The sequence below is a fragment of the Lagenorhynchus albirostris genome, chromosome 14, assembly GCF_949774975.1.
Source record: "Lagenorhynchus albirostris chromosome 14, mLagAlb1.1, whole genome shotgun sequence".
In the NCBI taxonomy this organism is placed as follows: Eukaryota; Metazoa; Chordata; class Mammalia; order Artiodactyla; family Delphinidae; genus Lagenorhynchus; species Lagenorhynchus albirostris.
Window position 1 is genome coordinate 307,652 of NC_083108.1, and position 22,903 is coordinate 330,554.

At 46.6% G+C, this 22,903-nt stretch overlaps 1 protein-coding gene across 1 annotated transcript in view; it reads left to right on the plus strand.

Annotated features, from left to right (window-relative positions):
• Nucleotides 1-13,633, plus strand: part of PARD6G (par-6 family cell polarity regulator gamma) — a 106,368-nt gene extending 92,735 nt beyond the window's left edge. Inside the window, exon 3 of the mRNA XM_060122086.1 lies at nt 12,675-13,633. Within this exon, the coding sequence (XP_059978069.1) occupies nt 12,675-13,495 (821 nt within the window). The 3' untranslated portion in view covers nt 13,496-13,633. The remainder of the gene's footprint in view (nt 1-12,674) is intronic.
• Nucleotides 13,634-22,903: the final 9,270 nt, after the last annotated feature.

Below are 22,903 nucleotides of genomic sequence, written 5' to 3' on the forward strand. Positions count from 1 at the left end.
GTTCATCAGTGATATTGGCCTATACATTTCTTTTTTGTTTGATAGCTCTGTCTGGTTTTGATTTTGGTATCAGGGTGATGCTGCCCTTATAGGACAAATTTGAAAGTGTTCCTTCCTCTGCAATTTTTTGGAACAGTTTGAGAATGATAGGTGTTAACTCTTCTCTAAAGGTTTGGTAGAATTCACCTGTGAAGCCATCTGGTCCTGGACTTTTGTTTGAATTAGTAATCAAAAAACCTCCCAACAATTCCATTACTGGTAATTGGTCTGTTCATATTTTCTGTTTCTTCCTGGTTCAGTCTTTGCAGATTGTACACTTCTAGGAATTTGTCCATTTATTCTTGGCTGTCCATTTTCTTTGCATACAGCTGTTCATAGTAATCTCTTTATGATCCTTTGTTTTTCTCTGGTGTCAGTTGTAACTTTTTCATTTCTGATATCATTGATTTGGGTCCTCTCTTTTTCCTGATGAGTCTTGCTGAAGGTTTTACCAATTTTGTTTATCTTTTCAGAGAAGCAGCTCCTAGTTTGATTGATCTTTTCTATTTTTTTAAGTCTCTATTTCGCTTATTTCTTCTGATCTTTATTATTTCTTCTACTAACTTTGGGTTTTGTTTGTTCTTTTTCTAGTTCCTTTAGATGTACGGTTAGGCTGTTTGTTTGAGATTTTTCTTGTTTCCTGAGGTAGGCTTGTATCACTGTAAACTTCCCTCTTAGACCTGTGTTTGCCATGTCCCATAGATTTTGGGTCATTGTTTTTTCGTTTCCATTTATCTCCAGATATGTTTTCATTTCTTCTTTGATTTTTTTCAGTGATCCATTTGTTGTTTAGTATCGTTTAGCCTCCACATGGTTTTGTTTTTTGCACTTTTTTTCTTGTAGTTGATTTTCTCGTCTCACAGCATCGTGGTTGGAAAAGATGCTCGATATGATTTCTTAAACTTACCGAGACTTCTTTGTGGCCCAGCATGTGATCTATCCTGAAGAATGTTCCACGTGCACTTGAAAAGAATGTATATTCTGATGCTTGTGGATGGAATATATATATATATATATATATATATATATATATATATATATATATATACACACACACACACATATATAAGTCCATCTGGTCTAATGTGTCATTTAAGACCAGTTTCCTTATTGATTTTCTGTCTGGATGATCTGTTTGTTGATGGTAGTGGGATGTTCAAGTCCCTCACTATTATTGTGCTACTGTCAATTTCTCCCTTTATATCTGTTAATATTTGCTTTATGTATTGAGGTGCTGCTCTGTTGGGTACATATATATCTACAGTTGTTATATCTTTTTCTTGGGTGATCTCTTGATCAATATGTAAAGTCCTTTGTTACTTGTTACAGTCTTCGTTTTAAAGTCTGTTTTGTCTGATGTAAGTATTGTTACCCTGGCTTTATTTTCATTTCCATTTGCATGGAATAACTTTTGTCCATCCCCTGACTTTCAATCTGTGTGTCTCTTTAGATCTGAAGTGAGTCTCTTGTAGGCAGCATATACATGGCTCTTGTTTTTGTATCCATATACAGCCATTCTGTATCTTTTGATTGGAGCATTTAGTCCATTTACATTGAGAGTAATTATTGATAGGTACATACTTATTGCCATTTTAGTTGTTTGTTTTGTAGTTCTTTTTTGATACTTTCTTCTTTTGTTCTTGTCTTGTGATTTGATGACTATCTTTAGTGTTATGTTTAGAAACTTCTCTCTTTTGTGTGTATCTATTATAGATTTTTGGTTTGTTGTTACCATGAGGGATGGTAAGTTGCTGATCTCGTAATTTCAAACACATTTAAACAACCCTGCATTTTTACTCCCCTCCCTTCACAATTAACTGTTTTGATATTATATTTTACATTTTGTTTTGTTTTTGTAGCCCTTAACTACTTATTGCAGATATAGGTGATTTACTACTTTTGTCTTGTAACCTTCTTACTACCTCTGTACATGGTAGGTTTGCTACCTTTACTGTGTACTTGCTTTTACTGATGAGCTTTTTCCTTTCATAGTTTCCATGTTTCCAGTTGTGGCCTTTTCTTCTTTGCTTAACGAAGTCCCTTTAACATTTTTTTTTTTTTTTTTTGCGGTACGCGGGCCTCTCACTGTTGTGGCCTCTCCCGTTGCGGAGCACAGGCTCCAGACACGCAGGCCCAGCGGCCATGACTCACGGGCCCAGCTGCTCCGTGGCATGTGGGATCTTCCCGGACCGGGGCACGAACCCACGCCCCCCGCATCGGCAGGCGGACTCTCGACCACTGCGCCACCAAGGAGGCCCCCCCTTTAACATTTCTTGTAAGGCTGGTTTCATGGTGCTGAACTCTTTTAGCTTTTGCTTAGCTGTAAAACTTCTGACCTCTCCATCAGATCTGAACGAGCCTTGCCAAATAGAGTATTCTTGGTTGTAGGTTTTTGCCTTTCATCACCTTAAATATATGGTGCCACTCCCTTCTGGTTTGCAGAGTTTCTGCTGAAAAGTCAGCTGTTAGCCTTACTGGAGTTCCCTTGTATGTAACTTGTTGCTTTTCCCTTGCTGCAGTTAATATTCTCTCTTTATCTTAATTTCTGCCATTTTAATTACAATGTATCTTGGTGTGGTCCTATTTGCATTGATCCTGCTTAGGACTCTCTACCTCCTGGACCTGGACGTCTGTTTCCTTTCCTAGGTTACGGAAGTTTTCAGCTAGTATGTCTTCAAATATGTTCTCTGCCCCCTTTCTCTCTCTCTCCTCTTTCTGGGACCCCTATAATGAGAAAGCTAGTATACTTGATGTTGTCCCAGAGGTCTCTTAAACTGTCCTCATTTCTTTTCATTCTTTTTTTCTGTTCAGCTTCAGTGGTTTCCACTACTCTATCTTCCAGCTAGCTGATCCATTCTTCTGCATCATTTAATCTGCTATTGATTCCTTCTAGTGTATTTTTCATTTTAGATATCGTATTCTTTGTCTCTGGTCCTTCTGTTTTTTTACTCTTTGTTAAAAACTTCTAACTTTTTACTCTGCTCATCCATTCTTATCCCAAGTTCTCTGATTATCTTTATGATCATTACCTTGATCTATTTATTGGGTAGATTGCTTATCTCCACTTCTCTTGGTTCTTCGGGGGTTTTTCATTTGGAACATGTTCCTCTGTTGCCTCATTTTACCTAATTTGCTGTTTTTATTTCTGTGTGTCTCATATGTTGGTTGCATTTCCTGATCTTAGAGAAGTAGTCTTTTTTAGGAGATGTCCTATGTTCCCTGCGGCACACTGCCCTCTAGTCACCAGAGCTGTTTGCTCTAGGGCTATATGAGGGCTGCGCTGGTCCTTCTGTTGTGGCAGGATGACTATTGTGGGCAGTCTGGTAGGTGCAGCGGGCCCCGTCTGGTTGTTTGCAGGCCCTGCCTTGTGCGGAGGCTGCTGGCCCCTGGTTGGCAGGACAAGGTCACAAGGTGGCTGGCTGCAGAACCCAGGGTGGTCCCAGATCTGGTGCTCACCGTTGGGCAGAGCCTGGTCCTGGCACAGATGGCTGCGGAACCGGGGTTCCTGGATCTAGTGTTGGCCTGTTGGTGGGTGGGTCCTGCTCCTGACATGGCTGGCTGTGGGTTCTACAGTATCCCAAGGCTGGTGCTGGCCCACTGTATCCCTGGGCAGCTAGCTGAGGATTCTAGGGTTATCTCAGAGCTGGTCTGGCTTTCTGGTGGGTGATTCTGGGGACTGGGGGGTCCATGGGCTAGTTCCAGCTCACTGCTTGGTGAAGCCAGGTCCCGAGGCCTCTGGCTGAAGGGTCCTTGGGGTCCTACAGCTGGTGTCGTCCCACTGGTGGGCGGGGCTGAGTCCTGGGGTGTCCTGATACTGTTGCCAGCCTGCTGACATGTCGCCTGACACCTGAAAAGGCAAGCGGCAGGGATCCTCGGGCCAGCGACCACCCACTGGTGGGTGAAGCTTGGTCCTGGAGTCTCTGGCTGCAGTGGTCCTGGGGCTGGTGTCTGCCTGCTTCTGGTCAGGGCTGGGGGCCCAGGGGGTTCTGGGGCTGGTACTTACCCACTGGTAGGCAGAGCTGGGTCCTGCAGTCTCTGGCTGTGGATCTAGTCTCTAGTCTCTGGCTAGATCCAAAGACCCCCTCTGGCAAGGCCGTGGGGGTCTTGCATCTAGTTCCAGGGTGTGGTGCCAGGGCCTAGGCCCTCTGGTGGGCGGGGCTGTCGGCAGGAGTGGCTGGGGGCTGGGGGGGGTCTTAAGGCAGCCTGCCTGCTGGTGGGGGTGGGGCTGTGTCCCTGCCTGGCTAGTCGCTTATCCTGAGGCCTCCCAGTACTGGTGCCTGCAGGCTGCTGGGCGGGGCAGGGCTGGGTCCTGAAGCTGATAAGCTATAGGGAGAATTCAAAAACAGCACTTTCCATCACGGGTGTCCATGTGGTAGGATGAGTTCCCCAAGGTGGCTGCCACCAGCGTCTGTGTCCCCAGGGTGAGCTGCAGATGCCTCCTGCCACTCCAGGGGGCGCTCTGAGATCAGCAGGTGGGTGTGACCCAGCCTCCTTTCAAATTACTGCTCCTGCCCTGTGTCCTGGAGCATGTAAGATTATACTGAGTCTAGTATTTTTTTTTTGATACATCTTTATTGGAGTATAATTGATCACAATGGTGTGGACTTTCTGTTGTACACCAAAGCAAATCAGCCATATGCATACACATGTCCCCATATCCCCTCCCTCTGGAGCCTCCCTCCCACCCTCCCTATCCCACCCCTCTAGGTGGTCACAAAGCACCGAGCTGATCTCCCTGTGCTATGTGGCTGCTTCCCACTAGCTAGCTGTTTTACATTCGGTAGTGTTTTTATGTCCATGCCACTCTCTAACTTCGTCCCAGCTTACCCTTCCCCCTCCCCGTGTCCTCAAGTCCATTTTCTACGTCTACATCCTTATTCCTGCCCTGCAGCTAGGTTCATCAGTACCATTTTTTTCTTTTTCTTTTTTTTTTAGATTCCATATATATGCGTTACCATACGGTATTTGTTTTTCTCTTTCTGACTTACTTCACTCTGTATGACAGACTCTGAGTCCATCCACCTCACTACAAATAACTCAGTTTCGTTTCTTTTTATGGCTGAGTAACATTCCATTGTATATATGTGCCACATCTTCTTCATCCATTCATCTGTTTATGGACACTTAGGTTGGTTCCATGTCCTGGCTATTGTAAACAGTACTTCAATGAACATTGTGGTACATGACCCTTTTGAATTATGGTTTTCTCAGGGTATATGCCCAGTAGTGGGATTGCTGGGTCATATGGTAGTTCTATTCTTAGTTTTCTAAGGAACCTCCATACTGTTCTCCATAGTGGCTGTATCAATTTACATTCCCACCAACAGTGCAGGAGGGTTCCCTTTTCTCCACACCCTCTCCAGCATTTGTTGTTTGAAGACTTTTTGATGATGGTCATTCTGACTGGTGTGAGGTGGTTTTGATTTGCATTCCTCTAATGATTAGTAATGTTGAGCACCCTTTCATGTGTTTGTTGGCAATCTGTATATCTTCCTTGGAGAAATGTTTATTTAGGTCTTCTGCCTGTTTTTGGATTGGGTTGTTTGTTTTTTTGATATTGAGCTGCATGAGCTGCTTGTATATTTTAGAGATTAATCCTTTGTCAGTTGCTTCATTTGCAAATATCTTCTCCCATTCTGAGGGTTGTCTTTTCGTCTTGTTTAAGGTTTCCCTTGCTGTGCAAAAGCTTTTAAGTTTCATTAAGTCCCATTTGTTTGTTTTTATTTCCGTTACTCTAAGAGGTGGGTCAAAAAAAATCTTGCTGTGGTTTATGTCAAAGAGTGTTTTTCCTATGTTCTCCTGTAAGAGTTTTATAGCGTCTGGTCTGACATTTAAGTCTTTAATCCATTTGGAGTTTATTTTTGTGTATGGTGTTAGGGAGTGTTCTAATTTCATTCTTTTACATGTAGCTGTCCAGTTTTCCCAGCACCACTTATTGAAGAGGCGGTCTTTTCTCCATTGCGTATTCTTGCCTCCTTGATCAAAGATAAGGTGACCATATGTGCGTGGGTTTATCTCTGGGCTTTCTGTCCTGTTCCATTGATCTATAGTTCTGTTTTAGTGCCAGTACCATACTGTCTTAATTACGGTAGCTTTGTGGCATAGCTTGAAGTCGGGGAGCCTGATTGCTCCAACTCCGTTTTTCTTTCTCAAGATTGCTTTGGCTGTTTGGGGTCTTTTGTGTTTCCATACAAACTGTAAAATTTTTTGTTCTAATTCAATGGTGAAGAATGCCATTGGTAGTTTGATAGTGATTGAACTGAATGTGTAGATTGCTTTGGGTAGTACAGTCGTTTTCACAATATTGATTCTTCCAATCCAAGAACATGGTATATTTCTCCATCTGTTTATGTCATCTTTGATTTCTTTCATCAGTGTTTTATAGTCTTCTGAGTACAAGTCTTCTACCTTCTTAGGCAGGTTTATTCCTAAGTATTTTATTCTTTTTGTTGCAATAGTAGATGGGATTGTTTCCTTAATTTCTCTTTCTGAGTTTTTGTTGTTGGTGTATAGGTATGCCAGAGATTTCTGTGCGTTAATTTTGTATCCTGCAACCTTACCAAATTCACTGATTGATTAATTCTAGTAGTTTTCTGGTGGCATCTTTAGGATTTTCTATGTATAGTATCATGGCATCTGCAAACAGTGAGAGTTTTACTTCTTCTTTTCCAATTTGCATTCCTTTTATTTTTCTTCTCTGATTGCCATGGAATAAGAGTAGCAAGAGTGGACATCCTTATTCCTGATCTTAGTGGAAATGCTTTCAGTTTTTCACCATTGAGTATGATGCTTGAATGGGTTTGTCATATATGGCCTTTATTATGTTGAGGTAGGTTCCCTCCATGCCCGTTTTCTGGAGAGTTTTTAATCATAAATCGGTGTTGAATTTTGTTGAAAGCTTTTTCTGCATCTATTTCAATGATCATATGGTGTATCTCATTGATCGACTTGCGTATATTGAAGAATCCTTGCATCCCTGGGATAAATCCCACTTGATCGTGGTGTATGATCCTTTTAATGTGCTGTTGGATTCTGTTTGCTAGTATTTGGTTGAGGATTTTTGCATCTATGTTCATCAGTGATACTGGTCTATAATTTTTTTGTGGTATCTTTTTCTGGTTTTGGTATCAGGGTGATGGTGGTTTCGTAGAATGAATTTGGGAGTGTTTTTCCCTCTGCAATTTTTTGGAAGAGTTTGAGAAGGATTGGTGTTAGCTCTTCTCTAAATATCTGAGAGAATTTGCCTGTGAAGCTGTCTGGTCCCGGACTTTTGTTTGTTGGAAGATTTTTAATTACGGTTTCAATTTCATTACTTGTGATAGGTCTGTTTATATTTTCTAATTCTTCCTTGTTCAGTCTTGGAATATTGTACCTTTCTAAGAATTTGTCCATTTCTTCCAGGTTGTCCATTTTATTGGCATATAGTTGTTTGTAGTACTCTCTTATTATGCTTTGTATTTCTGCAGTGTCAGTTGTGATTTCTCCTTTTTTCATTTCTAATTTTATTGATTTGCATCCTCTCCCTTTTTTCTTGATGAGTCTGGAAAAGGGTTTATCAATTTTGTTCATCTTCTCAAAGAACCAGCTTTTAGTTTTATTGATCTTTGTTATTGTTTTCTTCATTTCTATTTCATTTATTTCTGCTCTGATCTTTATGATTACTTTGCTTCTACTGATTTTGGGTTATCTTTGTTCTTCTTTCTCTAGTTGTTCTAAGTGTAGGGTTAGATTGTTTATTTGAGATTTTTCTTGTTTGTTGAGGTGAGACTGAATTGCTGTAAACTTCCCTCTTAGAACTGCTTTTGCTGTGTCCCATAGGTTTTGGGTCGTCATGTTTTCGTTGTCATTTGTTTCTATGTATTTTTTAATTTCTTCTTTGATTTCTTCAATCATCTCTTGGTTATTTAGTAGCTCACTGATTAGCCTCCACGTACTTGTGTTTATTTACAGGTTTTTTTCCCTGTAAGTGATTTTCAATCTCATAGCGTTGTGGTCAGAAAAGATGCTTGATATGATTTCAATTTTCTTAAATTTTCTGAGGCTTGATTTGTGACCCAAGATGGGATCTGTCCTGGAGAATGTTCCGTGTGCACTTGAAAAGAAAGTGTATTCTGCCACTTTTGGGTGGAATGTTCTATAAATAATCAGTTAAGTCCATCTCATCTATTGTGTCATTTAAAGCTTGTGTTTCCTTATCTATTTCATTTTGGATGATCTGTCCATTGGTGTAAGTGGGGTGTTAAAGTCCCCTACTATTATTGTGTTACTGTCGATTTCTCCTTTCATGGTTGTTAGCATTTGCCTTATGTATTGAGGTGCTCCTATGTTGGATGCATAAACATTTATAATTGTTATATCTTCTTGGATTGATCCTTTGATCATTATGTAGCGTCCCTCCTTATCTCTTATAACAGTTTTCATTTTAAAGTCTATTTTATCTGATACGAGTATTGCTACTCAACTTCTTTTGATTTCCATTTGTATGGAATATCTTTTTTCCATCCCTTCACTTTCAGTCTGTATATGTCCGCAGGTCTGAAATGGGTGTCTTGTATACAGCATATATATGGGTCTTGTTTTTGTATCCATTCAGCCAGTCTGTGTCTTTTGGTTGGGGCATTTAATCCATTTACATTCAAGGTTATTATCGATATGTATGTTCCTATTACCATTCTTTTAATTGTTTTGGGTTTGTTTTTGTGGGTATTTTTCTTCTCTTGTGTTTCCCACCTAGGGAAGTTTCTTTAGCATTTGTTGTAAAGTTGGTTTGGTGGTGCGGAATCCTCTTCGCTTTTGCTTGTTTGAAAAGTTTTTGATTTCTCCATCTAATCTGAATGAGATCCTCGCTGGGTAGAGTAATCTTGGTTGTAGGTTTTACTCCTTCATCACTTTAAGTATATCCTGCCACTCCCTTCTGGCCTGCAGAGTTTCTGCTAAAAAATCAGCTGATAACCTTATGGGGATTCCTTTGTATGTTATTTTTTGTTTTTCCCTTGCTGCTTTTAATATTTTTTCTTTGAATTTAATTTTTGTTAGTTTGATTAGTATGTGTCTTGGTGTGTTTTTCCTAGGGTTTATCCTGTATGGGAGACTCTGTGCTTTCTGGACTTGGGTGATTATTTCCTTTCCCATGTTAGGGAAGTTTTCAACTATAATCTCTTCACATATTTTCTCAGACCCTTTCTTTTTCTCTTCTTCTGGGACCCCTGTAATTCAAATGTTGGTGTGTTTAATGTTGTCCCAGGGGTCTCTGAGACTGTCCTCAATTCTTCTCATTCTTTTTTCTTTATTCTGCTCCTCGGCAGTTATTTCCACCATTTTATCTTCCAGGTCACTTATTTGTTCTTCTGCCTCAGTTATTCTGTTATTGATTCCTTCTAGTGTATTCTTCATTTCAGTTATAGTGTTGTTCATCTCTGTTTGCTCTTTAGTTCTTCTAGATCTTTGTTAAACATTTCTTGTATTTTCTCAATCTGTGCCTCCATTCTATTTCCGAGATTCCGGATCATCTTTATTATCATTACTCTGAATTCTTTTTCAGGTAGACTGCCTATTTCCTCTTCATTTATTTGGTCTTGTAGGTTTTTACCTTGCTCCTTCATCTGGAAATATTTTTTTGCTGTCCCATGTTTTTTGTTGTTGTTGTTGTTTTTATGAGTGGGATTGTGTTCCTTTCTTACTGGTTGTTTGGCCTGAGGCTTCCAACACTGGAGTTTGTAGGCTGTTGGGTAGAGCTGGGTCTTGGTGCTGAGATGAGGAACTCTGAGACCTCACTCCGATGAATATTCCCTGGGGTCTGAGGTTCTCTGTTAGTCCAGTGGTTCAGACTTGGAGCTCCCACTGCAGGAGCTTCGGCCCGACCCCCAGCTCAAGAACCAAGAGCCTGCAAGCCATGTGGGGTGGCGAAACAAAAAAAGAGGACAGTAACAAAGCCCAAAATAGAATTAGACTAGGAACCTAACAGATATGTTAGAAATCATATGAGTAAAAATATAGATGGATCAACAACCAGAGGGTACAACAGTACCACAATAGTAAAAAAAAAAAAAAAAGAGGAGGAAAAAAGGGGGGAAAAGGCCCCGGCTGTGGAGGGCGGGGCCTAAGCAAGAGCGAGGTTTGGGTGGTGGGCGGGGCCTATGCTTAGGACCCACAGGGCTGGAAAAGGCCCTGGGGGCTGTGCAGGGTGGGGCTTAGGCTCAACGGAACAGAAGGGGCCAAGGCGTGCCCCCCACTCCTGGTCTCAGAGGGCGGGGGACTTCACCTTGGAGCACAGCAAGCTTCCCGGGCTTGAGTGGGCAGGGCAAACACCCTCCCCTCCTCTCCTGCTCCTCCCACAGGGCCCCTCCCACCTGCCTCTCCTGTTCTCCTCTCGGCCTCCTTCCTATGCCTCCAGGACGAATGCTGCCGGTGGGGGGGTTGTCCTGGAGGGCGGGGATCAGCCTGGGAGCCCAGCAGGCTCCCCAGGCCTGAGTGGGTGGGCACTTGCCCTCCACTCCTCTCCTGCTCCTCTCACAGGGCCCCTCCCCCTGCCTCTCCTGATCTCCCCGGCCTCAGGGGCCCCATCCTGTCTGGCTTCCACTTCTCCTCCCCCCCAGTCCCCCCACCTCCTACCGGTTTACTTGAGGATTCCTCCCGTCTCCTTGGGCATCAGGGTCCCCCATCAGTGGCAGGCAGGAGCCCTAGTTGTGGGGAGATGCTAACTTGGCATCTTCTCATGCCACCATCTTGACTCTGCCCCCTATATTGTGTCTTTATTAAGTTTGATTATTTTGTAATCTTGTGTCTCTTTGACTTCATCTTACATAGAGATTGTTGAGCTTGGATGTTTGCATTTGCACACTTCCTCAAGTCTGGGAGTTTTCAGCCATTATTTCTTCCCATATTCCCTCCACCCCTTTCTCTTCTCCTTTTCAGACTCTCACAAGGCATATATCAGTTTGCTTAATGGTGTCCCAGTGATTGTTTACACTCTGTTCTCTTTTCTTTAACCTTTTGTTTTTGTTGTTCCTCAGATATGATCATTTCTACTGTCCTGTCTTCAAGTTCACTGATTCCTTCTTCTGCCTGCTCAAATCTGCCTTTGAGTCCCCTGTTCAATAATTTCCATTATTGTACTTTTCATCTCCAAAATTTCTATTTAGTTTCCTTTTAGGTTTTCTGTCGATGTTTCCATTTTGTTCATACATTGTTTTCTTGGCTTTACCCACATCTCTTTTTTTTTTTTTTTTAGTTTTTTGATCATGTCTAGGCCATTGTTTTAAAGTCTTTGTCTAGTAAATCTGCCGTCAGGTTGCTTCAGGGACAGTTTCTATTACTGTTTTCCTTTGGGGCACACTCTCGTTTCTTTGTATGTCTTGTGACTTTTTTTGTTGTTGTTGAACACTGGAGATTAAGCTAATAACATGGTAGCTCTAGAAATCAGATTCTACCCCTTCCCCAGGGTTTGCTGGGTTTTTGTTACTGTTTTGGGGTGTTTTTTTTTTTAATTGTTGGAGGCTCTTTGCTGAGTATCAACATTAAGGTGTGAACTTAAGGTTTTCTAAGGTCCTTTGAGTCTTTCCTTGAGCATGCACAGTCACTTCTAACTTTCCCCATATATGCAGTTGTTTTTACTGTCCTAGACTTTAAGGTCTGGCTCCCAAAATGAAAAAAGGTGAAAAATGAAGGGAGAGAAAGGGTGCCAGTCCATTAACTCTCCTGGACGTTCCTTCAGGTAGGAGGAGAGGGGCTTGCAACAATGCAGGGAGGTACAATAGCCACCCACCTCTGTCTACACCTTTGTGATCAGAAGTAGCAGTCCGTAATCAGGGCACAGACGCCTGATGTTTGGAGAGCAGGGTCCTTTTTGCCCACCCTGGCCCACATACTCTCCAGGAACAGTGCACAGCTGCCTCCCAGGGTGCTGGGGGGTGGGCTAGGCAGCTGCTACTGTGCTGAGAGTTGAAACTGAGCAAAATTGACTGCAATTACCATCCAGTTCTTCCCCTGGAAGTTGAGCCTTCAACAGACTCTCAAGTTCCAAATTAGTTACATCAGACAGATTCTGCCCCTGCAGTTGTGGTCCAGGTTGGAAGACGTTCCTGGTGCTTCCCGCTCCACTGTCATTGCAGAATCCAGTCAGGCACTTTTAAACCTTTCATCTATCGTTAATCCTCTTAACCTTTCAACCATTCTGTTGGTTGCCCGGAGAGCTAATGTTAAGGAGGTGATTGTGCTTGAACTCGGCATCAAACCTTTGCCTGGTGAATACTGTTGGGCCAGCTCACCTGAGGCCAGGATTGCTGTGGGCTCAGCAAAACAACCCATAAAGTTACTGCATTGTGTTTGCATATCATCCAGGAGGTTGAGACTTTCCCCAAAACTGAAGTGTGACAAAATGAATCGATCATTCAGCTCCTGGGCCTGTGTGGGAGACTTGTGTTTCAGTCAGTTCTCTATACGGTTTGATTTGCCCATTGCCTCAGACTTCCCTGGGGTCACACCACAAGTCAGAGAAGTGGTGGGAAGGGAGCTGCAGGAGGCCAGGCCTTACCTGGACGGCCAGCCTCAGGCTCTGGGTGTTCGATGCTGTTCGACTTGTGCTTCCCCATTGCCCGCGGGTCTCTCCTCTGACTGACTCCTCTGTGCTCTTCCAGAAGAGGCCGAGCGCTGCAGCTTCGGGGTGGGTTCACTGTCCAGGCGGCGGCGCCCCCTGGCCCTGCGGGAGGACGGCCCTCGCCGGCGCACACACCTGCACATTGGCCTGCCCCATGACTTCCGCCCCGTGTCCTCCATCATCGACGTGGACATCCTCCCCGAGACACACCGCCGTGTGAGGCTGTACCGGCATGGCTGCCAGAAGCCACTGGGCTTCTACATCCGCGACGGCACGAGCGTGCGCGTGGCCCCACAGGGGCTGGAGAAGGTGCCCGGCATCTTCATCTCCCGTATGGTGCCTGGCGGCCTGGCCGAGAGCACTGGGCTGCTGGCCGTGGACGATGAGGTCTTGGAGGTGAACGGGATTGAGGTGGCCGGGAAGACACTGGACCAGGTCACGGACATGATGATCGCCAACAGCCACAACCTCATCGTCACGGTCAAGCCGGCCAACCAGAGGAACAACGTGGTGCGTGGCAGCCGTGCGTTGGGCAGCTCCGGCCGCTCCTCGGACAGCACGGCCAGCCGCCACAGCCTGCCTACAGCCCACGTCCTGCAGAACTTGCCCCCTGACGAGATGGAGAGCGACGAAGAGGCCGACGTGGTCCTCGAGGGCGTCCTGGAGCCCCGGCTGGTACCCAGGCCGCCACCAGGCAGCCTCGCTCGGGTCAACGGCGCTGGCCTGGCGCCCGGCCTGCACAGCCCTGGGCGGGAGGGCAGTGTCCAGCGGCTGCTCAGCTCCCTCCGGTCTGACCCCCGCCACAGCCTGGCCCTGCCCCCCGGAGGGGTGGAAGAGCACGGGCCGGCAGTCACCCTGTAGGGCCAGGCGTCAGACAGGTCAGTTTCCCGAGGGGAAATACTTCTTCAAGTTTTATTCCAGTCTTAAAATAAGAAAAAATTGTATACTGCACGCCTCCTTTTTGTTGTTTTTACTTATCCCTCCCTTTTCTCCCACCACCCTACTCTTTATTCCAACTTATGGAGAGAAAAGCATATTGTATTTTTGTAGAATTTCTCCACAGAACATGAAATACCTGCACCGTCTGTACGAGGCTGGGTGAGGGTCTAGCACCTTTGTCAAGTGGTAGAAAGAATCCGACCAAGTGCAGAAAATACTTCGTTTTTAAATTTTAAAAATATACTTTTTAAAATGAAGCTTTAAAATTACTTTTTTAAAATAGTCAAATTCATGTTTTCACTGTGCTTCCTGCCGACTTGCACTGATTCTGCTGACGGGCCAGAGGCTATGAAGATGGGACGTGGCAGGAAGGTAGAGGCTGGTTTTCAAGAGCAAATGCACCCACACCTGGAATAATAAGCATGGCGGTAGAGGATGAATTTCAGAACGTTGCACTGTTTGCAGTCCTGTCTCACATAGCGTGAAGTGGTCGTGGTGGCCGCAGTGGTGGACTGGCCCCGACAGGCAGTTTTGTGAGGCCGTCAGAGGTGCCCTGTTTAGCCTTTGAGGTGAATTCAATTTTGGGAAGAGAGTGGAAGGCACAGCTCACCAGTACCGTCTGTGATCAAAAGCCAGCATTTACTCTGAGGTAAAAACCAGTCTTTTCCTGTGGATTGTGACTCTGAGGGCAGTTTCTGAAGTGTTTCCAACACTTCACACAGGCCTTTGAAAGGTCAGTCATTTGGATGTATGGGTTCTGTTATCTTTGATTTTAAATAACAAGTCACATGGAATGTAAAGATTTCTAACACAGATTAAATTCATTGTCACTTCCTTTGGTATTCTAGCAATATTCACATATTTAGTAATTTTAAAGGTTTATTCATGTTTCAGCCAATCAAACTTTATATGACCTGTATTTTCTACTTGAATCCAGTGTCGAGGAGAAAATGTTACACTTGTACTTCGAAAACTAAACTTTCACCCAAAGAAGTTTTCATGTAAATACAGGTAAACGTATTTTTGTAGGTTGCCTTTTGGGAAACTATGTGGCTGTTTCTCCTGTGGTCAGGCACCCCCTGCTGGTAGTGGCAGAACTGACTTTATGGATGGCAGGTTGATAACAGGTGGAAAACAGTGTATCTCAATGTGTTCATTTCTCCTGAATTCATTTCTCCTGAATTCATTCAGTGAAAAGCAAATTAGTTTTCTTTTGGAAACTATTTATTGGGCATAAATAGCTTTTATTGAGTAGTTGTGGTCTCCTGCACCTTTGTTTTTGTTATTTGTATGCCAGGATCACTGTCTGTTTTGGTCCTAAGTACAGGGAAGACCAAAGATGCTCCCCTTTGAGGTCTAGGACCCCCAAATTTATGGGCTCCAATGAACTGTATGAGCATTTTTGGGCACCAGGAGTCAGAAGTGTTTTTTTACTATGACAAGTATTGTAGAACCAAAACTCTTATGCTAACTTACTATCACAAAGGAAATGTTCTTTTATTAAGTTATTGCTGGTTATTGAATATCTTGTCAAATAACTAGGTGTGTTTTTAAGTAAATGTGAATACTTTTTTAAAGGAAAAAAAGGCTTACGCTGAGATTTGTGTGCGATTGTTCATTATTTTAGGAGTTATGAATTGTCTTGAGCAGCTGCTTGAGTGTATTTTTCTATCCAGGTCTATATTTCTGCGATTTTCTTTTTTTAAAAAAAAAAGGACAAAAAAAACTATGTTGTATACACATTAAAGTTTTCTTTTATATCAAAGAATAAAACTTTTTCTTTGCTGCTTTCAGCTGTGTTCTAAATACTGGAGAGAATGTCGGTTAACGATCAGCAGAGAAACTCAGCCTCAGGATGAAATACCTAATATTTACCAAGTGCCTCTTGTGTGCCTTATTTTTTTTTTTTTTCACGTAATCCTCACACTTCCTCCACAGGCAAGTAGTAGTAGCCCCATTTTACAGATGGGAAAAATGGGCTCAAACTCAAGCAGGTAGTAAGGCATTTCAGGTAACCAAATTATACTCGTATTTGATAGGAGATAGATGTGTTGTAGGTCCAGAACCTTCTTTTGAAGTCCTTCTTTTGAAAAAGCTTTTCTGAATACTTACTATACAGCTTTTTCAAAATATACCCTGGTTTGCAAAACCTCCATTAACACTTTATCATCATGGACATTACTAAATGTATAATACATCAAGATCTCATTCAGTAAATTACAAATGTCAAGGTGACGACAGCAGCAAACACCAATAACTCCTGGAAGAAAGAGGCGCAACTATCTCAGCTTTACCAGTGTGCACCACCTCGCTGAATCCCCTCACTGACGCTGAGCTGCAGGCAGCCCTTTTCCATTTAGAGTTGGGGGGACTCGAGCATTGGGACAGTCACCCCCGCAGCCTGTGAGGTGGAGCTGAGGCAGGCAGGTACTGAAGCTGGATACATGCTCTGAGTTAGCTCCTGTGATGGAGTCGGAGATGCAGGGGCAGATACCTGGCTAACCTGCCAGGGAGCGCAGGTCACTTGACCTCGTAGTAATGCACGTTGCCAGCCCCAGAGCCTGTGACATCTCAGGAGGGCCAACCTTTCAGCTGATAGGGAGACCCTGTCCACGAATCAGTGAGGTTATATAGTATCTCACAGTTTTACACAAAGTAGCCAGAGACAGGGAGCGGGGTCTTGTTGCAAGTCGCAAAGATACCTGGATAATGCTGGTACTGAGACCCTAATATCAGGTAGCCTGCAAAAAGTATTTCCTGATGGGCAGCAATACTGTTCTGTGGTTTACTTTTTATTCCAGCTACACCTGTTCCTCCTGTCTGCCTCTGACATCAGTCTGCTAAGTATTTCGTATCCCAAACACATCCCAAGTCAACATACAAATTCTTTTACCCTCTTACGTTTCCTCACTTATTTTGTTTTCTTCTTTACCTTCACAAAAAGATAACTTTCAGGGATTGAGAACATTGCGTTACTGAACAACATTTCCAAGGAGTGGCATCAACTGTTCCTATGTTACTAAAAAGCAAACAGAATGATTCACCATTGGTGTCCCCAGCCCAGGAAACCAGTGCCATTTTCCACGCTCCCTCCCGAGGGAGCTTTGACAGGAAACACATTTCTTAACCTGAACGCTCTTGACCCCAAGCCAGCGTGCCGGGGGAAGAGCTCTTTGCACACAAGTTTTACTTCTAGTAGGGACCCCAGTGATCTGTTGAGCGAGACTACAGGTGTTTCACGGCAAACTGAGTCGTCTGCCTGATTGCTCCAGGACCAAGTTACTTTTTTTTTTTTGCGGTACGCGGGCCTCTCACTGCTGTGGCTTCTCCCGCTGCGGAGCACAGGCTCCAGACACGCAGGCTCAGCGGCCATGGCTCCCGGGCCCAGACGCTCCGCGGCACGCGGGATCCTCCCGGACCGGGGCACGAACCCGTGTCCCCTGCATCGGCAGGCGGACTCTCAACCACTGCGCCACCAGGGAAGCCCCCCGAGTTACATTTTTCATATGAACCCCACCCGAAGCCCAGAGCACAGGTGAGAAGCAGCTTCCATAGACCAGCTTCCAGGGACTCAGGGAAGCACTGCAAACCCTACTCAATATCCTCAGGTTGCTGTTTTGGTTTTATGTGTTTTGTCTCCTAAACCAGCATAAGCTCTTTGTTCAGAGGTTGTTATATTCTCTTAGTTTTTTTATTTAGTGAGTGGGAGCATACAAATGTTTCCATGGACCTTGTACTTTAGAAACAGATAATAAAAAATGAGTATAAGATGTAATATTTTGTTTGCCAGTAACTGCTATGAATAAAAACAAAACCAGAAGGAGGATATTGTAAATTTTTACCATTACTTTATAAAACGAAGAAGTAAAGGTAGACTGATATTTCCGGGATCACATGGTAATTTGCAGAGCCATAATTCACACCCATATTTTTTGACATCCAGTACTTTTCCCGCCCCATCTATCTGCTTCCAGAAATGCAACATTCGGGGCTTCCCTGGTGATGCAGTGGTTGAGAATCCACCTGCCAATTCAGGGGACATGGGTTCGAGCCTTGGTCTGGGAAGATCCCACATGCCGCGGAGTAACTAAGCCCGTGTGCCACAACTACTGAGCCTGTGCTCTAGAGCCCACAAGCCACGACTCCTGAGCCTGTGTGCCACAGCTACTGAAGCCCACGCACCTAGAGCCCGTGCTCCGCAACAAGAGAAGCCACCACGGTGAGAAGCCCGTGCACCACAACCAAGAGTCGCCCCCGCTCAACGCAACTAGAAAAAGCCCGAGCACAGCAACGAAGACCCAATGCAGCCAAAAAATAAATAAGTAAATTTATAAAAAAAAGAAATGCAACATTCATCCACACAGTTCCCACTAAGGAAAAACACCAGTCTCCTCCTTGAATTATTCTGGACTGAGCCATAAACCTCCAGTCCATCTAACAATAGTGGTTCCAGGATTTGTCATCCAGCATAAATGACATCAAGAATATACACTGAAGGGCTGCTCATACCAGGATCACTCAGGTAGAAAATATCAAAGGGAAACTTCCCCGTTCTGGGCCACTGACCCTAAACATCCTTTCTCTTCCTTTCTTCAGAATCATGATTTCTGTGTTTAAAAGCACCTTAGAGAACTGAATGCTGCTAGAATGGTAGCCTATTTGGGAGACCCAGCCGTGCTCAGCAGCAGCCAGCTTACCCTAACCACAGCCCGTTTTCCTCTGGCTCACTCACCCCAGCTCCTCCTCATGCCCCAGGGTCAGGGGTCAGGGGTCAGGCTCCCCGGCATGGGACAGGTGTGTTTATTAGTGAGAACTTTCTTAGACAGGAACAAAGTGCACTCCCTGGACTCCTGTACGTTGTTCCTAATTTGTGTGCTCATATTCTCTTTGCTCCCTCAGGGGCTGCATGGTTTCCACTCCCACCATCCCGGCCCCTTGTCAGTATCCCAGGTTGAACTCGGGTTCAAAACGCAGAAAAGGCTACGTTCGTGGTCAGGATGTTTAGTGCTGACGAAACATCATCCCACTGCGGCCACAGCTCGGGGCTGGGATCAGTCTGACCTTGCGGGTGAACCACGCAGAGCCCGATTTTCCCAGCCCCGCCCTTGTGCAACGTGAAAGTTCTCAGACTATAAATCCAGGTTCAGGTACAAATTAAGATCAAAGAACACATATGCATTAAATAAACACAGTAAATGAGAACGCATATGTGGGGTCGGCAGTACCTTACTGCTCCTGACTTAGGACGCTCACCCGCCAGGACTGGCGACACCTCACTAGACGTGAGAAAAGGCCAGCTCTGTCCACACGGGTAGATAGTGGAGCTCCAGGCCACGTGACGCTCCAAATCCAGCACTAGCCAGGGCAGTGGGCGTGGACCCTGGATGTGGAGCCCATCTTCACCACGATGGGAGGAATGGCCACCCAGACAAAACTGGGGCTTTGGCAGCGAAGAGGGACGTATCACACCGGCTGCCTGGCAGCAGTGCCACAATCTGAGGTGAGCTGACAACACCTCAAGTTGCTAGTGGCTGGCCTTCCGCTCTTCGGATGCAGGCCCGCCCTCCCACGCTCTGCGGTGCCGGGGGAGAAGTGTACCAGCCACAGCGCCGGCCCCCAAGACACCGGCCTCCACGCGGTCTCTGGCAGGTGGGAGGGAGGGCAGCCTCTCCAGCATTCCCGTCCTCGTCACCTGGCTTCCTGCCTCTATAGCCAAACTGGTCATCACCCCTGTTCTATTCCACCAGCCCCGGCTGGCGGTGGGTTGGGGGGCAGCTGTAATCAGTTCCCCACGTGAAACCTCCTCTGTTTGAAATGCCTGGCAGAGTGAAGACACTTTGGCAGGGAACCTGGAGGTCCCTGTGGACCCTCAGGCTGGCGGTGGGGTGGGGGTGACGGAAACAGTGCCTCCCGGGGCTGCTGGCAACGAGTGAGACCCCCGTGGATGACGCCGTGCTGGGAGCGCGGAAATGGTGCTGCTGGGACTGCACTGCCAGCGCCGCTCCACTGAGAAACACTGTGACCCCGGGACAAGCCTCCGCCTGCCCACTGCAGCTGCTCCGTCCGTACAGACGCTTCATCCCCACTCCCCTTAGCAGCTTCACAGCCGACAGCGGCACCCCTCGCGGCCCTCACGACGCCTCCCTCAGTGCCCGGCTGAGCGAGGCCAGTCGCCGGCTGTGCAAGGCCAACCGAGACTAAGTCGAGGCTTCCGGCTCAACGTCCATATTCCTGCCCCTGCACAGACCTGGTGCTATCGGAAGCCTCTGCTGCACCTGTTTCCACTCGGGCTCTTTGGGTGTTCAGGCGGGAGCCCTGAAACGCCACAAGTATCTGAGCCCATTCAGAAGTGCACATCAGACACCTTCAAATACTGAACCTAGATCTCTACCCACAGAGCCATTTCCTTCCGCCTTGTCTTCAAGTGTACCAACCCAAACTATCCACAAGGTGCTTCACAGAGTGTGACTCTCAAAAATATAACCCCTGAAGAAAGATGGCCCCGTAGGCGTCTAGACAGTTCAGCACTGAAGTAACAAAGCGTAGACACACGAAAAGCACAAAGGCCCTGAGACACTGGGTTATTTACAGTGTTTATATTACAAAAAGTGTGGAAGCTTTATACATCAATCGTGGCTTAGATTTCTGATTATTTCTCTAGGATAGATTCCTAGATGAAATCACTGAATCAAAGGGTATGAACATTTTTGAAGTTCTCTTTCTCTTTGGAAACAATCTCACGGAAAAGTTGCAAGCACAGCAGGAAAAAGAAAGCTGAAACGCTGCCAAACTGATGCCCCAAACTGCAGCCATCGGGACCCAGAGTGGGGTGACTCAGGAAGACCCTGAACTCCCCTCCTCCAGACACACGTCTACAGCTGCAGGTGCGACCATCTCCTCTGAAAAAGACCTTCAACTCGCCGAGCAGCTACCTCACGTTGACAAACGAGACAAGAGCCACGTGGAAGCGGGTAGGAGAGGCTGACGCAGTCTCCCCATAAACCCACCCCTGGCACAGCTGCCCACCACAAGGAGGGAATCACAAACCTGGAGCTTCTCCCTGAGGAGCCAGAGGTTGCACCCCACAAAGGGCGCCCCGGCGAGAGACGGGCCCCCAAAACATCTGGCTTGCAGCCCACCCAGCCCCGCATCCGCGAGACCCAGCAGGCTTCAGGAGGCCCAGAGGCGCCCTGACACGCAGGCTCACTCAGCCCAGGGCCCAGACTTGACGGCAGAGGCTCACTGGCTGATCTCAGAGCCTCGGCCCGAGGAGCCAGGCCTGGTGGGACACTCTCCAGGGACAGGGCGCTGGCGCTGCCACTGTGCTCCCTCTTGCTAAAGCTGGGGGTGGCCTGTTGGTTAACTGAGACCTTTCTCCTTTTGTCTCTGTGGAGCCATCCTGGCTCTCTCTCTGCCTCGTGAGGGCCGGCAAGCCCCATCATTTTTCCTGTCTCCTGGGAGGGTGCATGTCTTCACCGCTCTCTCTGCCACGCCCACAGCACCAGCACCTCTGGGAGGGGAGCTCTTACACACACCAGTGCCCCGGTTCTTACGTCAGGTGCCTGGTTTTTGAGGCTTCGGCCCAGGGGATGCCCCTTGATCACCTGGCTCTGAACACCGAGGGCTTGCGTTTCTGGGTCCCCTGGGACTGTAACATTGGAGAGAGTTCTTGGCAGGCTACAACCCAGGGCGCTGCACAGATAACAGACCAAAACATTCGCCCGTCTTTGTGAGATAGAGGCCTATTTGCTGTCCAGGGGCTTTGGCCTGAGGGGCAGGCCTCTGAAATGGCAGGCTTGCAGGGGCCCAAGAGGTGCTCCAGGGAATGGAGGCTGGTGGATGCAATCTTCCTGCCCACCCCCTGCCTTGCTGCACCTCACTGGTATCTCCCAGAGAGGAGTTTATACCCTCTGGCGCCCTGATTTTTGCAGCTGCTGCCAGGCGACACCTCCGCGTCACCCGGCTCCAGTTGCCAGTGGGCCTCACACGGACAGGCCCCACAGCACCATAACCAGTGGAGGCGGAGTCTCAGACAGCTGCCACCCTCAGGGCACAACAAGAGGCAGCAGGCCCAGGAGCTCAGTCTTCCCGTGAAAGAGGCCCTACTGGCTCACCAGCAAGGCAGAAGCCTGAGGAGCAGGCTGACACACAACATCTAAGGGCTGAGCGCAGACCTTTCCAGAGACCTCGAGAGCTGGGTGTTTGCATCCTCGCTCCAGCACGTCCAGAGCCCACGGCTCGGGGGGAGCTCCTACACACCGCTGGTGTCCCACTGTTGCTGCCCCGGGATGCCCGTGAACACCCGGCTCTGGCGGCCAGTGGGCTTGTGCTCCTGGGCCCACAGGACTGTGACGGTCAGAGACAGCTCTTGGCAGGGTCCCACCCCAGGACACCACACAGACACCACACCGGAACACACCCCGACTCTCTCCGTGAAAGAGGCCTACTTCCTGTCCCGGAGCTTCGGCCTGAGGGTCAGGCTCCAGGTGTGGCTCAGCCCGAGGCCCTGGAACAGAGGTGCTCTCAGGGAACGCGGGCTGGGACACCATCCTATGCGCCCCCTCTGCCTCACACTCCCGCTCAGTGGTATCTTCCAGAAAGCAGCTTATAAACTCGTCTAGAGCCCCAGTTTTTGCAACTATTGCCCAGGGGACACCTCAGATCGCCCGTCTGGTGGCCAGCAAGGCCTCCACAGCAGTCCCACAGGACTACATATTTCTATACTGTAAAAGCTACTGCCACAGATACACAACAAGGTCCTACTGTAGAGCACAGGGAACTATATTCAAAATCCCATGTCAAACCATAATGGAAAAGAACTGAAAAACAATATATATATGTATAACTGAGTCACTTTGCTGTACAGCAGAAATTAAACACAACATTGTAAATTAACTATACCTCAATACAATTTTTTAAAAAAGCTTTTTCCAGAGGACATCAAGATGGAAGAGGAAGAGGACACGGGGCTCACCTACCCCCACAAACACATCAAAATATATCTACATGTGGAGCAATTCTCACTGGAAACTGGCAGAAGGATTCCTCTATAACCAAGGCTGTAAGACAGAGCCCTACAGGGCTGAGTAGGAAGGGGGGAGAAGCGATCAGGTCGGGACCTGCACCCCTGGGAGGGGTCACAAAGGAGGGGGATGACACTGACTCGGGAGACCCTCCCTGGGGAGTGAGCAGTTGGAACCACCTCTGGGCACCCCGGCCCTGGGGTCCAACACGAGGAGGCCAAGTCCCCTTAGCTGGTTTGAAAACCAGTGGAACCAGCAGTGGGGATGTGACAAACCCAGACTCTACTCGTGAAGAGTGGGCACATGC